The 16916-nt window shown below is 34.6% G+C and overlaps 1 protein-coding gene across 1 annotated transcript in view; it reads right to left on the bottom strand.

Annotated features, from left to right (window-relative positions):
* Positions 1-3793: 3793 nt before the first annotated feature.
* The window catches only part of LOC140669545 (uncharacterized), a 43202-nt gene continuing 30079 nt past the window's right edge, over positions 3794-16916 (bottom strand). Inside the window, exon 2 of the mRNA XM_072899496.1 lies at positions 3794-15643. Coding sequence (XP_072755597.1) covers positions 14096-15643 — 1548 coding nt within the window. The 3' untranslated portion in view covers positions 3794-14095. The remainder of the gene's footprint in view (positions 15644-16916) is intronic.

The following is a 16916-nucleotide window of genomic DNA, read 5'->3' as shown; positions in this document are numbered from 1 at the left end:
GTAAAGTATCTTATATATCTTTAATTTTTTTATTTATATTTATTTATTTATATTATATAACAAAAGTTATTTAAATTGTCGCAAAATATCGTACATTATTATTATTATTATTTAGTAATAGAGATAGTGTTGTCACATGATTTTCCAATGTCAGATCATAATTTCAGAGTATAATTGTTTTTATTATCCGTCCTCTTTTAAAATCCACGTATGCAATCACTATCGGAAGTATGCAAAGTGTGTGCCCGTAATTAATCGCATTCTCGCGCACAATAATGATACATAATAACATTTAAAAAAATCGTCCAATTTCTTTGCTATTTTTCATGCGCAATAAGAATGCTGTTCGTCTCTCGTTTCTTATTTTCCTAGCTAGAGAAAAATAAATTCGCTCGTGTTCAAACTTTACGATGACACTATCGACCCATCGGTTGTCGGATAGAAATTTCCGCCAATGACAATCGTTTCAGATTTAATACTTTGGCGCGGAGCCCATCGGTGGCCCTCATCTCTCAAGATGTCATCGATTGCGACAATTTTATGCGCGCTCGCTGATTATTTAGTAGACGTCAGGAGCATCTGACAAAAAAATATAGTGTGCTCTTTAACGTGATTAATAATGTTATTCTTGTGCATATAACATTACGCCAACTTTATTTTCCATTTATTTTTTTCACTGCAGTCTGCGGATCAATAGATAGTGCTTTTTTAAATATTGCTTGATGAAGATAGATTTAATAAAAATTAAAAAATATTTGTGTGTACTCAAATTTTAAATAAAATACTAAATTAAATAAAGAAAATTTTTTTGTATAAAGTAAATAAAAAATAAATTTATTATTGGAAATGAATGTAGATCAAGTTTGTGTAATGCTTTCTTAGCTTTTAAAGAATAATCTCTTTTAACCTCAGCAGAAAAAAATCTCTGCATTTTTAACTTTATTCGCGAAGTCGAACTATTCTTGACTTCGTTTCAGGCAGCTGAAAATCAGAGGATTAAGGATGATAAAGTATAAGCGTTTTAACTGTCATAAGCAGCGTTTATTTCGTTTCTTAATCAAGTCAGAGCAATTCTTTAAAAAATCATATTCGCGCTGTCGTGACTCGCAAAAACGCGTTTACAATTGTATGGTTTGCGGATAGGAAAAGGGATGAGGGAGGATAAATGATGAAACGATAATGTATCTTTACACGTGGGATGAACGCTCGAATCGTCCTAGATATATTTTCGTATATATATATGTATATTTTTTCTTTTCTTATATATATTTATATATTTATATATATATGTATAACCTGTGGTGTTGTTTCTCCCACATAGAAGAACGCACAACGGGCCTCGTGCTTCGTCCCTTCATCCGTTTAAAGAATTCGCTAACCGCGAAGAGGATACAAGTAAAAGAGCAGAACGAGGAAGAAGGGACGTAACAAGCATGATTCTTCGCGTAATTATGCGGATTATATTCAGGTATGTATATATTTATAATATTTGTATTTATAGTGATGTGTATGTACGAGTAAGAGATCAAACTTTGCATTGTCGCTTAAATAAAATAAGAAGCCACGTTAATAATCTAAAAACTTAACAATAAACTTACGTAAAGACAGAGCAGACAGTGTGTCATGTGTGTGTATATCTGTGGTGGTGCGCATAATTTCGGCAAATACAAAAGTTGGTGATACAATTAACCGCTGCGGTTCTATCCAAAAAAAAATCCAAAAGATCAACGAGTATGATTATATTGTTAAAATATTGAAAGATTTGCGGTACAAAAATGCGATAAGTCCATAAATTAATTTAAAAATACTATCATACTTCAAACACAATATTGTATCTAAAATATTCTTTATAAATTTTTTTCCATTTATGAATTGGATTTCTTAATCGAATATTCGAATTTATAACAAAAGCATCTTCGACGTGGAACGTCATCATATGCATGGTACAAAATGATATTGAATAAAAACAATTTGAGTAATATATAAATGCGAGTAAAGTAGCAGTAACGCAATAAAGTCGAAAAAGAAAAATGTTATTTTAACTCGCATCTTTCCTAAAAAATAAATGCCTCAATAATGCGGAGAAAGTTAAATTATTAATTTGTACAGATTTTTTAATATTTAATTTTAAATTATTAAAGATTTGTAAAAAAATCATTAAATATGAGATTTTATTATAAAATTCTTATTTTTAAATATTTCTAATTTCATGAAAATTCTTATATTAATAACTGATGTGAAACATAAAATGTATTCTTCCCATTGGATAAAATTAGAATTACTCAATTGAATTTTTCCGGAATTACTGGATATACTGCAGCGGTGCAAAAAAAAAAAAAACAAATGCTCGTACATTAACATAACTTAAAGTATAAGAAAAGTCTTGCAGTCGACTAAATAAAACAATCGCGAGAAGATGTTATCATAAATTAGACGATAGTCTCGTTATTTCGAGATCGTATCAAGGTTACAAAAAATGTATAAGAATGAAAACCTATGTGTGAAGAAATAATGATCAGTGCGTGATACGCGTACATATGTGTAAAATGTGTATACGCATATATGTATATGTATGTATGCGTGTACCTTGGAATCCACCCAGGTAATTGTGGCAGCATTCTTTTATTCGAGTTTTACATCTTTCTCGCAAGAGAGCTCTTATATACATCTGCAATTGTCATTGTACGATAAAATCAGAATTCCATTCACATTAGGACGCGATATCAATTAGTAATAAATATAAAAATTTGACATATGTTTTATAATATTAATGTCGAGCTATATCTTATTGCAAAATTGTCTTGATTAAAAAATCACCCTTCTATTGGTAATTAAAATGAAAAATAGTCGGCTAGAAACAAAACAAGATGGGCATTCGTACAATTAAAATTGTTCTGAAATTATCTCTCTTACAATACTGATGAAAGTCAAACGCGTATTAAAAAGTCTTTCACGCACTGTGCGTTTCATCGGAGATCAATTTTGCAATTTTTATACAATGAGGTATGCTAAGGGTGTACAGGTAACAACGTATCCGTATTTTATCCGCATTTAATCTGGATGCATGAATAAAATCACGTTATCTTCAAGCATATTGCGGTCAAAAGACACGGCACAATTTTCATTGTATGTTTAAAAACAAATTAATTAAAAATTTGCAAACCAATCTTTTCGCAAACAATCCCATAATTCGAGAAATTCGCAAAATATGAAAAATAAAATTAGCTTACAATCATAGGAAAATCACACTTTAAAAAATAATTGTCTCTAATCATAAAATAACTTATTTAATAATCTAGTAATTTTTTTATATGATACGTAAGAAATGATCTTTAAATGCGGTTTATGCGCTAAACCGCAATTTACAAGTAAAATATATACGCTAAAGAAATAATGCAGAAAGTTAGATTGATATTGATCTGTAGTTCGTCATGTTACGATTTATGAATTAAGAGTATAAATCTCGAGGATCACACAATACGTTATTGCTGTGCGACGACGATTCGCAACTACGTTGGCTATCACAATGTCCGTCGCGACTGCAATGAGAGGATAATTTTAATACGCACTTCGTATAGCTTTCCAGAACATAAAGCTCTGCGTTACCTGGATTATACGCTTCGATTATGCACAGAATTATGCTAGGAACAAAGCAACAGTGACATTATACAATAATTATGCCATGGACTTATTCTGTAAAATATACACTGCAGCGATAAAAAGATGTGAGGAAAAGAACGCTTAAAAGCTACGGATTGTAAACGAACGTGGAAATGTGTGTGTATGTGTATACTTTTGTATCTGTGTGTCGCCAAGTTTATTTTCACAGGCACGTACATACGTAATCTATAATACATTTTGAGAGCTAGGAAACAGGGGTCCAACGCAAAACCCATTTTGGTTACGGTAAAAACTTGGGGCAAAGGGGGGAGGGGGGGATTGCCAGTCACCATAAGATATAAAGTGACCGAGGAACAACGATCAAGAATTTTTCGTTGAATATGAAAAAAAATATAACGAAAGACCGGCCGCACTGACGTCGATTAATTTTACACTATGGTTACCTTAATTTTCTCTCATTATATTATTCTACGACTATAGTTACAATATACAAAAGAACAATTAATTGCTAATCAGAATTAGACTGAATACTCCTATGAAAATTTTCAGAAGGCGAAATTTGTGATGTTTCAGAGATTAAGAGAAGGAAATTTTTACATTGAGATTTAATCTCTCTAAATTTCTCTATTCCCTCCAGACTCTCGATAGTCGTTCATTGCAATTCATTGCAATTCAAGCAATCTCTTAATCAAATCGTCAGTGCAAACGGGACATACATTAAAATAGAACCTTTTTATGCGCCCGATTTTTACCGTATGTCACAACACGATAATTGACAGATTCACAGCACAAACTAGTACGATATAAGTTTCACTTCGAGGACAAAGAGAACATTTATTGATACACAATCGACGATAACAATATGATTGTCAACTACTTGATATTTACAATTCACATGACCTGAATACATTTAACAGGTATACGTTTTTGAATGTACATCGAAATTTAATTTGTAGACGAAATTAGTCATAAATTATCAAATTAATAAAAAATTACGTTTAAAATTTGATATTCTTACAAAAATCGTTACAAATTTAATATCACTATAAAAAATGTTATCGTATTGTAATAAAGATAAAAATCGGTTGTATAAATAAGGTTCTATGATACGCGATTAATTGGTCGGTTCCTTCGGTAAAAAGGATCGCGATGAAATAAATATACAGCGAGAAACATGTTATCTGGTCGCTAAAAATCAGCGAAAATTAATCTATTAGCCAACCAACATTTGTTTTCCGCTTTTTTTCTTTTTCTTATCAACTATATGATCGTTATGTTGTCTAGAGATCAGTTTCATCGATTGACGCTAACCGCGATTAATTCGATTCTTTTTTTCCATAAAAAAGATGTTAGATTCTTACATATCATAAATATTATTTATTTTAATTATATGTTAATATATTTTTTCTTGAAACAAAAAAATTTAGATATACTCTTACAATTAGTTATATTCAAATATCTGCATAATATATAATTTCTAAAAGAAAATGTCCTTTTTTTATGACAACTAATGTTTTGATTCAGGAAACAGAGAATCGATAGAATCGAGGCTGAAATCATCCGACACATTCGTGAATGAAACCGATTTTAAATTCCTGTTTAAGTGACTTAATACAGTAACCTGCTCTAAAATCACTTAACAAGTACCTCTATTTGCGTTTTTAATTGCACGTTGCGCACAAGCCGCGGTTAAAAATGATCATGGATATTTTGGAGTTGACGAACATTCGTTTATCCGATTTCTTTATACGACTAGTCATCGCTTGCGAGCCGCGATTGCATAGATGAGAAATGCACCAAATGCAATTCTAAGTCTGTTGAGCGTATATATGCATGCCGGCGTGAAAATCCTCGGCCCAAAAACTTTGTTGGACACGCACGACTAACCGGTTAACGACCTTCGATCGATCGATCATTAATCGCCGATCGATCGGAGGACACGCGCGACCGTACGTTTCGCCAAAAGCAATTTTCCACGCAATTTCCCTGGAATCATCCAGCTGCAGATGGCATCCATAGGATCGTTATTACAGAATAACTGGTCGCATTATAGAATAATCCGACGGTTCTTAGAAGCCGTAAGCGAGTCCATTAGGTGAGACACTAAACGCAACACTGAACTTTGCAATTTAGCGAATAAGTGAATATAAATTATATGTATAATACATTATGTCTCTTTCGTATAAAATACATAACTTATGCTTTATTATTACAGACCGTCTTTAATATTCAATCGGATTGAAAGAATTAAAATATTAAAATGCGTTAAAACACGGAGAAATAAAAGTAATCGTTTAAAACGTATAAAACGTGAATAGAGAGATAAAAATTTCTTGTTATTAGACAGATGTAAAACGAGAATTTTTGTATTTTCAAGATATATCATACATATTTTTCTTCGTAATTCGACAGAATGCGCATTTCCAACTTTAACACAGTTTCGCATTGTTCAGAGCAAGAAAGTTCGTAAAACACGAGCTGATTGTCAGACTCGACTTTGGAATATTAGACTAGGATGGAAGAGAAGGGGGGATGGCGAATATGAGAGATTTTCACGCGACACGCAATCTGGCCCTCTCGCTTCTACAGGGTGAAAGTGCACACCGGCAAAGTGCAATCCATCGCGATGACATAATTAAGAGGGGTTGCAAAGAGGGACAAATCACGAAGCGAGAGGGTCGGCGCTCAACAAACTTCCGAGGCACCTGTTCGCTACGTACATGATGTATACTAAACGCACGTCCCTAATTTATGTTTAATTTTACGAAAATTCTTAACTATCATATACAAACGCTCACGCAATTATAATACATATACATATTGTTACGTTAGAAATGTGGTACAGTCTCTCGTCGTTTTATTCCGCAGTTCGCTCTTTCTCTCCCTCTCGTTATTATTATTTTTTTACCGATTATTCTGCGTTTTTATCACCCTAAACGTTTTGCACTCTCGCACTCTCTCCTTCTCCTCTCTTTCTCTCTCTCTCTCTCTCTCTCTCTCGTAAAATGATTATTAATTCTTAACTAGTGGTGTGGAAAAAGTCGATACAATTGATAATGAGAGATCTCTCAGATTTCTTTTTCTTTCCTCATCTTTGTTCGAAAAATTGTCTGGATATAATATTAATATTATTTTCTTTTATATTATTTAAGATATCTAGAAACATAAAAATAAAAAAAAAAGAAAAAAATATCACATTAAAATTTAAAATAAATGCTTTTAATTTTATTTGTTCATTTTGCATGCAAGAAAACAAATAAGAAAAAAAAAAGCAAAACTCAAGCGCTCTGAGAGACTCACATATCTTGTTATGGATTAAGATGCTCGTATATAAATTGATACAAGAGTATACGTATAATATACAGGATATCCCAGATTGAATTGTGTGTCAATTTGAAATCGATTTTTTTCTTTTTCTAGTCTCTCTCATACAGTCACTCGCTCATTTCTCTCGCTTCGCGTTGTCTCGATACGTTCGTATACGATTAGTTTCGAATATACCATTTTTCCGACTACATATATTTCACATCCTATTTACGTTTGTGGTTAAAAGTTTACCACGACGATCTCTGAGTCGAGGTCGATCATTCTCGATCACCGAATTCCGTGAATCTCATCGAGAGAATTCAATGCACATATAATCGAGATATAAAGTTCTGTATGTTAGATTTACATCGGTCGTTTTGTTCGTGTACACGATTTACGTTTCATTAAACATTCATACTCAAAATTAACAATTTAAACAATTTGCTACGAATCATGTTAAAATGCGATATCGGAAATTTAATTTCTCTATCAGAATCATGTTATGTATTATCGAAGGAAAATAAATTATGGAATTAGGATTATATAGCAGAAATTATTTATTTATATTCGAGATTCAAGTGAAAATGCCGAAGAAATTTGCCACAAATATCTCGCGTTTTTTTTATTATGATCCACAAATCAGCAATATACACGATATGCATATTCGAACGTACGTATATTAATACAGCAATTTGACGTTTCTCCAGAAAATGACAGTGCGTATCGAGCTCGCGCTTAATAGACAAACTTTAATAAAAGTCCCATAAGATTAATATACTGGTGTTGTATAGTATATCCCTAGTATATGGATTCTGTTTTATCGCTGTACTTTACCTGAATACTCTATATCAAAAACATGCATTTCTCTCATCTTCCACACCTACATCCATACATCCATGTACATCGTTTCTTTTAAATCGGCGCTCAACTAAAATAGTTGAAGAGGCGATCGGCAAATATGTATAACGCGCGATATTTCTCAGATAATTTATAAATTAAAAATGTCAAAAAAACATACCGTTTATGTGAGGATTAAAAGGAATGAAATCGCTGCGAATTTTACACAAATGCAACGGAAATGATTCGTGCGTGTCTTTTTACATTATGAAAAATCTCCAAAACATTTCAAATAATCAGAACATACAGCTCCAAATCGCAAATTGTTCGCGTTTATATCGTGCATTATAAATAAGGATTTATCTCATTAATGTCAGGATACGTTGCGTAAATAGCGAGAGAAAGCGTCGTTAAATCCAGAGAGCAAAAAGACGAGAAAAATAGGAAAGGCCGATTATTATCTCGTGCACCTTTCCCAAAGAACAGACTTTACGCAATCTTCCTCGAGATCAGTCGACGACAACCGGCGAGTGGCTTTGTGTCGCAAAGTTGCAGCGACAACCGAGGGTTATAAACGTGAATCACATTGAAGCAGTGAGGAGATAAATTAAAACGGTATGACAATTCGATTGTAAATAATGATTAGTTAACACGTCGAGTGCCGCATTCAAACCATTGAATATTGTTGATTGAATTTTGTATAAGGATATGTGTTTAGATTACAGAAACATATAATGTTTTTGTAGTCAGAAAACACAAACTTACAGTATATTTCATGTCAGTTAAATAATTCGAACTATACCGTTTTTCCAGCAGAAAAAAAGATTGGATTTCGATACGACTGCTGCTCAAGTGTAAATAACATAATCCGATAAAAGTCAGAATACAATCTATAAAAATATAACAATAAAAGAGCCCATATTTAGAAATAATGAATTGAAGACTGAGTACAAAAATATGTTAGATAATTATTACGAGTCAGAGTCTTTTGTTAAATAATTATTTATTATCTTCAGTTACTATCTGAAAATTTTTATCATAAGCAGCCATAAAATATACAGGTATCTTGATATTATTTTTCTTTCAAAAAAATTTATTTCTAACTATCACGGTGGATATTTATGTATATAATACAATGTTCTATAATATTACTACTAAATTAATAGTAGTATATATTATTACACAATGTACACTTAAGCACATTCGCGAATGCAATCTTAGTAGATGCATAATAATAATTTCTTTGCATGCAACATTAGCAAATCGTCGCCGGCACTCCACATGTTAAAATTCGCAACATGGGAAAATGGAGACTAGGTAAATGCATAAATGAGCCAGCTTGTAAAAAAAGCATGGCGCCTACTTAACAAATTATCGGCAGTGATAGTCCGATCTCGACGCAGCAAATTATCGACCAAGTATCGCACGCGCTAATCGTCGAGACCGGTCAATTTATGTTGTTCTTTTTCGGGACTTGGCGGAACGACGACGGATTACGGTTTACTTTTCTAGGATTTGGTGAGAAGCGCCGATTAATACTTTCACGGCTAGTCATTATCTTTCGAGATTAACTTTTCCAAATGCAAATTGCGCGATGCGATAATCTCGTGTCCGACATAATCGTTATTGTTGCGGACAAACTAAAGTTCTACAAAATAATATTGCTATTGGAAAATTAATAGGACTATATACTATTATTACTGCATGCTAAATACAGATATCAAATAATCGAATGATTCTTTCACGTTTAGAATCAATTTAAGACGAAGAAAATTCAAACTTGAAATCCATGTCACAAACATCGTCTCGTGTTTTCCAACGCATCACTGGACCGGATACTCAAAGCTGGATCGATACCCAGTATTTTTATTCACTCGGTCATCGAAAAGAGGACACGTATCGATCATAAAACGTAAAAGGCCCATTTATATCCCTTATAAATAATATTTGTATTATTTATAAGGATATTTGAAGCGATATATATATATATATATATATATATATATATCGATATCTTTGAAGAAAGTATGACATCGATACTCGTTCCTTGTACACTGACGAGTAAAAGAATAAAGGGTATCGATATTTTTGCGTTAGTCTTCCTATCTATGACAGGATTAAGCTACATCGCACTTTACAAACTCATTATTCGATTCGTACATAATATGATATTTTACACACATGTATATATGTATATATTTATCTACATTCGTTAGTATAAATTCCAATATGTCTAAATTCCATATCACAAAGACATGCCGTTCGGTTTATCACGATTTTTATAACCGCTGCCGATCGCTCCTCCTTGAGCTTAATCGACTTCGTCGCTACTGTCATTGCCGTTGCATCGGCGCCCTTTTCACCCTTTTCCATGTTACTTTTTTTTCATCGCGTTTTACCTTTATCATCATCGCCATCGTCATCTCGTTACTCATTTATGCTCTTAATTCTTACAACTGTTTGCCACGCACGTTTTGTCCGACTAAATTTAGCGATTTCGTATCACCGAAGTCATCGTGAGACGCGCACTTGCATTGTTCGTGAACCATATGTTATCGTTCTGCTACTCTGTATACAAATTGCTCGATGACTAAACAATCAATCACAAAGTAGCTTAAAATAACTTGGGGAAAATCAATGACAATGATAAGATAGATAGTGACAATTAAAGCGCATTTAACATTTAATGAAGAATGCTATCTAAGAACAAATGATGTATATTAATTATTCTGTGTTCTGAGTGCAGCGAAATATATATATATATATATATATATATATATATATTTGCACTTGAGTGGAATTATGCAGGAAAAAATTGGTTACTGATATCAAACGGAATCAAGTTGTGTTTTGGCTTTGTATGTCAAAATGTATAAGTATTTTGCAATCACAAGTTATAATTTATAATTTTGATTACTGTTGATTGTAAGTTGATACCATTTTATATGTACATATTTGAATAATTTTTACACAAAAATTATTTACATTTCGTTATTGTATTCTTTTCTTTAAAAATAATTGTAAAAGCTTATTTCTCAATTATATATATATATTTATAAACCGCCCACGTTTATGAGATATCGACAATAGTGCGAAACTAAAGTACAATCACAGGACACTCGAATCATTTAATCTCAAACAAAGAAATCTTTTTAATTTTCGGATATAATTCTTTGTTATGCGTTCTTTAAACCGGATTTTCCACTGTAGAGACGTGACCTGTAAAACTCAATCAAATATATCTGCGGGAAAAAGAAACGTGAAAAATAAAAATTCTCGTGTCTGTTGAAAGTGGTAACCGCGCGAAGAAAAGAAACCGAGTCGTTTTCGCTCCGATTTAATGCACATAGCGCGTGAATAATAATAAGCACCGAGAAGAGAATGCAGAAGGAAATTAACCCAGTTAGTCCAGACGGAGACGAGAAGCGCCAAGTTAATAAACCTCGTGCGTGACCTCTCCGTCATAAATTGTGCGTCACGCAGTTTATCATAGATAATGTAAGCGAACTATACGCACATAGTCACGTAAGTATATATTTTCCCCGACGTTTTTCTGTTAATCGACAGTGAAAATTTTCTCGCGGTGAGAACTCGCTTTTAATGAAGTACGCTTCAGAACTGACCGAAATTTACAATTGGTCGAAACTCTCTAACGAGCACTTATAATTCATCACAAATATCTCGCGGTAAACCGAACATTCGCTCATGTTTTACAGCTATGGATTCATATAATGAGCAATTTGATATAGAAAACCGCGTAGCTCCACATCGTGTTTTTAATCACAATAGAAAGAGAAAAGTTAATAAAAGTATAACGTGCAATTTTAAGTACATAATTAATTAAATAGTAATTACAGTTATCGTAAAAAAAAACGTTGAAAGTTTTGGTTCACTCCAAATTAATTTATCGCAATATATATTTTTTTATATTTGTACAATATTCTTAATAATATTTGTAAATGATTCAATTGATTGGATCTACAAATCTTGCAATTTATAGTTTTTACTCAAATTAATTTTTTATCAAATCTATAGCGAAACCGGTCATACTGATGACATAAAGATGATATATATCTTCCTCATAATTATGTAACACACGATATTAAAAGAAACATGTGTAGACTGAGGACGTGAACGAAAACTCAACATCCCTCTTCGCGCCTTTCGCGATCTGAGTCAATCTTATGATCCAAATTACGCTATTCAATGGAGCATGTGCAGTTTTATTAGATTGCATCTCTCGCGAGCGAGTCGCTATATTTGTTTACATTGCCGGCGGCGTCGCGACGCACCGTGTTGATATATCTAACTGTATTACATTCTATCGAATCGTCCGAGTTTTCTTGACGTAATAATTTTCAAATTGTATAATATGATAATGATAAATAATCGTAACGATAACTACTGTGCATTAATTATAAATCAGAGTTTCTATGTTAATATATATCAGAATTGGCGATTCCGTTTGATATCATCGTTGTCTTATCTCGGTGTAATCAATCGCGTCAATTTATTAAAAAAATATGATATCGCAATAAGTACGAATGAGAATGATTCATACATGTCGCATCGTAGTAAGTTTAACAGTAATAATTACATACATCTCTGTATTTTATGCGTTCCATCAATCAGTTGATTTTTTATGCTTGATAAAATAGATTGTCTTGATTTACTGTCTCAACTATTCGGCCTTATGTTCTGTCAGATAAACAACGTTGCGAAATACAGTCGAGTGAACGAGCATAAATGAGTACTTCGAGATGTCGTCAAGTATTGTCTCTCGTTATTTTTATTTCCGAAATTCATCAGAAAAAATTGTTGCATCCTTTGAGTCCATTGTACATTCCGTACGCAAAAGACAAGAACAACGTTTCGAAACAATTGATTCGTTTTATATTTTATTTATTATTCCGAGAACTTCAAACACACATCTCAATAGAAAGTTTTCAATATATATTGTCGAAACGAAAATTCGCTTCTCACCGAGGCAACCACATGTTTTTCAAAGCCAAAAGCAATAGCAACAGGAATAAATCCTGTAACGAGTGGATCAAAGAGCAACGCGAAGCGACGTCGTCGCAGCTGAAGGTACTATTCAAGATATCGTGCCTTGCACAACGAAATAAGTGAAACCGTTATAACGCCAGCGACAAATCCGCAAAATTGAGTAAAATCTCTTTGTGACGAGTAACTGATTTTCTTAAAAAAATCTAAGTGAAGATATCAAGGATATAATATAAACCTTCAAGCACTGATGTTGGATCCAATATTTACAGTACGCAACTTTAATCGCAAAATTTGTTCTCAGTAGTGAAACTCTGTTTCGATCTTCACTCAAATTCTTTTCAGTCACAAATTAACACTCCTTTTAAGATTATATAATAGGAATATTATTCAAATCTATTTTTTCAATGTTTGATTTATATAATGTAACATATAAAAAATTAAATATGTAATTTATTTGTATAAAACAGAATAAAACATATGTTAGGATTATATAATTTATAGCAACCCTATGGAATGTATATAATTTATATTCATTTTTATTGCAGATGTTTAATTTTATGTATTAGTTCTTTTAATGAAAATAAGTTGTTCTAAAATTAAAAAAAAAATATTTTATTAATTTTTCAAGAAAAATTTGAGTAAAAATACAAATTATTTCGTTATTGAGAACATATTTTATGACTACAGAAAATAGAGAATATTGCAAGTATTGGATCGCATAAATATCGTATTTAAAAGCTCATACTGGCCTTGACTTAATTATCTCTTACTTAGACGAAACTTTTCGCTTATTTCCAAATCACCGTTACTTCTTTGTTCAATTGCGATTTTCACGATCGTTATTCCTTCCCGAAATTCAGACTCAGATAATTCGACCAAAGGTTCAACGCGAATTTCAAGAGCACATTATTACTATATTTTTTTCGCACAACACACTTTATGGAACGGATCTCTTCTGATCTCGCTAAATTATAACTATTTCACATCCCACTTACAACTAGCCACACCGGCGATTGTAGAAACGCAACGTGTGAATCACAGCGGTGAATCCGAGATCGCTGATGAGACGGCCATCCTTTCTCCCGATCTTGAATAATCCTTTTCGACATTAAGTCAAGAATACAGATCGAATGTTGTCCGAACGGCAGGCAGCGAACCACAGCCGAGTTTTACATCGGTTAACCAAGACTGGATCATCCTTATCATTGCGTATTTTTATCTATTTATAAGAAAATGGCGCGATCGTTGAATACCTCAAGAGCATCGCCGAGGATGATAATAAGATAAGTCGAAGAGGAGAGAAAGGATAGTCTCACATCTCGGCCTATCGTCTCAGCTCGTCGAGAATCTCCTGGACCGCCGGAGGAAGTGTCAATACCAGACGGCTGGAGCCGCTCGAGGAGCCATGAGAGCCGTAATTATCATGCGACGTACCGTTATTATTGTGCTGTTGTTGTTGCGTCTGATGCGTCTGACGAGTGCGTTGCGACTTGCCGGTCGTCGCGCCGTCGACGGAATTGAGCGATTGATGACTGAGGCTCTGGATCGCTCGGCGATTCCTGTGCAATTGAGACTCGGACAGACAACCATAAGATTTAAGAGGAAAACAGTCCAACATTACCGCTCGCAATTCGGTCGCGGGGTCTCTCTGCTGCTGGCAATCAGTTTTGCTCGCAGGGATATCGCCGGTTGCCGCATTGTTACCGCTTTGCAACTGGCTATTAGTCTTGCTGGAACTTCTGCTACTTACGGAATTGAGCGATTGATGACCGCTACTCAGTCCACCTCCCGCTGTAGCCCAAGTGCTACCATGCAATTGGCGATCGCAATACGACGAGTAAGTGCCCGTATAAGTGGACACCACGTCCTCCACCAAGCGGTTACCCCTTTGCTGGCCGGTTGTTTTGCTCGTAGCAACATCGTCGCTGGTGTTATTGCTACTCTGCAGACTGTTAGCCTTGCTGGAGGAACTTCTGCCGCCACCGGCACCGCCACCGCCGCCACCACCGCCGCCGCCACCGACGGAATTGAGCGATTGATGGCCACTATTCAGTCCTCCTCCGGTTGTACCCCAAGTGCTAACATGCAATTGGTGGCCGCAATACGACGACGAGTAAGTGCCCGTGTAAGTGGATACCACGTCTTCCACCAAACGGTTTCCCCTTTGCTGGCCCGTTGTCTTGCTCGCAGCGATGTCTTCGTTGATGTTATTACTACTCTGCAGACTGTTGGTCTTGCTGGAACTCCTGCTGCCGGACGCGGACGTCCTTAAAGTGGGACCGCCAGTGGTCGCGGACTGCGCTGACGTAACCGCAGGTAGCGTGTCGTTCTTATCGCCCGGAGGCCTCGGCAATCGACGACGCAGCCACGGATGCCTGAGTGCCTTATTGGGCGTCATCCGATACTCCGGCTCCCACACGAGACAACGTCTTAAAAAGTCTAGGAACAACACATCATCGCAACCTTTGAGGGCGCGCTCGAGATCGTGCGAGCCCGGCGGACCACGTAGCTTCCCTCGTCTCGACAGACCCCCGCTTAGCACTGTCGTTCCGTCCGGCATCGCCGTCGCGGTGCAGTACTTCGGGTAGCCCTTCGAGCTGATGAACTGGCGCGACCGCTTCGAGTTCTGTAGCAGCCGTTGTGGCGGCATGCCCAGCATCTCGATGATGCACGCCAGCTGGTCCGCCTCGTCCTCGCCCGGCAGCAGCGGGAAACCGGTAAAGAGCTCCGCCAGGATGCAACCGAGACTCCACATATCGATCGGCATACCGTATCTTGCACCTAGTATTACTTCCGGCGCTCGGTAAAAGCGACTCTGGATGTAAGTATATACCCGTTGATTTTCATAGCAGCTCGAGCCGAAATCTATCACCTGGAACACGTGGAACGGTCTCATTAATGCGCAGAAATATATTAACACACTTATAAATGATACAATTAATAATTACACAGTAATTGGATAAAACATTATCGAGAAATGCGATAACTTGAAACGTCATCTGAGTAATATAATAAATAAAATTTCCAAAGTTTAAAAAAATTAATATTTTAATTATTATTTTAATTATAATTTTTTTATAACCAATTTTAATTATTTTTTTAATTATAATTTTTGTATAACCAATATTGGCAAACATAACTATTATGTTTTTCTAAAAATTGCTGTTTTTCGGAAGGAAGCATATTAAAATATTTGTTATAGAATGCGGAATATCCATTATCGATTTAATGTGACATGTCACGCTACTATGTGTACGTACATAGAGACATATTCACTCATGAAAATCGATTAAATTCATATAAAGCTCGAGTTCGTTAATAATTTCTATACACAAGAACGGCGGTAGAGCGATGGTAGGACGCACCCCGGATACATGTACGAATATATCTGTTCTGGTTCGTTATAAATGATGATACATATGGCCCACGTAAAGTAAGGCGCGTGTATCGTTTATGGCACACCTGGCAGCGAACGTGTCGAAGTGACGGTCCGATAATTTTACCTCACGTTTATCGAACATAACAACGTTTCAGTCACAACGTGCCTCAGTAACGATGCATAATCGCGTGCTTAAAAAAAGCACGTCTGGGAGCGCCGCAAATACTTTATATCGATACTTTATATCGTTTTATCACATACTTTACAATAATATTTCTTTATTTTCAATATAATATGTAATTAATACATATAATTCAATATATAATATTTCATTTATATATATTTTAATATTACATTTAAAATTATATATATATATATATTTAAATAATATTTATAATATTTGAATACAAGATATTAAATATATTAAAGTATATTAGAGGTGTATTAAGCAACATTAAAATTATTGGTTGACGAAATCTTCGAATTATTTACGATAATATTATGAAGTTTTTTTCAATATTTTTCAAAAAATGATGATATAAAAATAATGAGAGAACATCGCACAATTCGAATAATAATCCGGTACCTTCTGGCCTACTTTAATATTTCGGGTAACATTGCTTCTTTCGCGTATACAGCGAATAGAAATGGTGCGTTGGAGATTGTCCAGGATTCAACCGGCTCGCTTTAGATTTGGCTACTTGGTTGCGACTTCAGTGAGCTATAATTCTCGACGATCGATACCTGATACGCGACCTCCGATGAA

Source organism: Anoplolepis gracilipes, chromosome 9, assembly GCF_047496725.1.
Source record: "Anoplolepis gracilipes chromosome 9, ASM4749672v1, whole genome shotgun sequence".
NCBI lineage: Eukaryota > Metazoa > Arthropoda > Insecta > Hymenoptera > Formicidae > Anoplolepis > Anoplolepis gracilipes.
The sequence above is the reverse complement of the archived record's forward strand: the minus strand, read 5'-3'. Positions and strand labels throughout refer to the sequence as shown.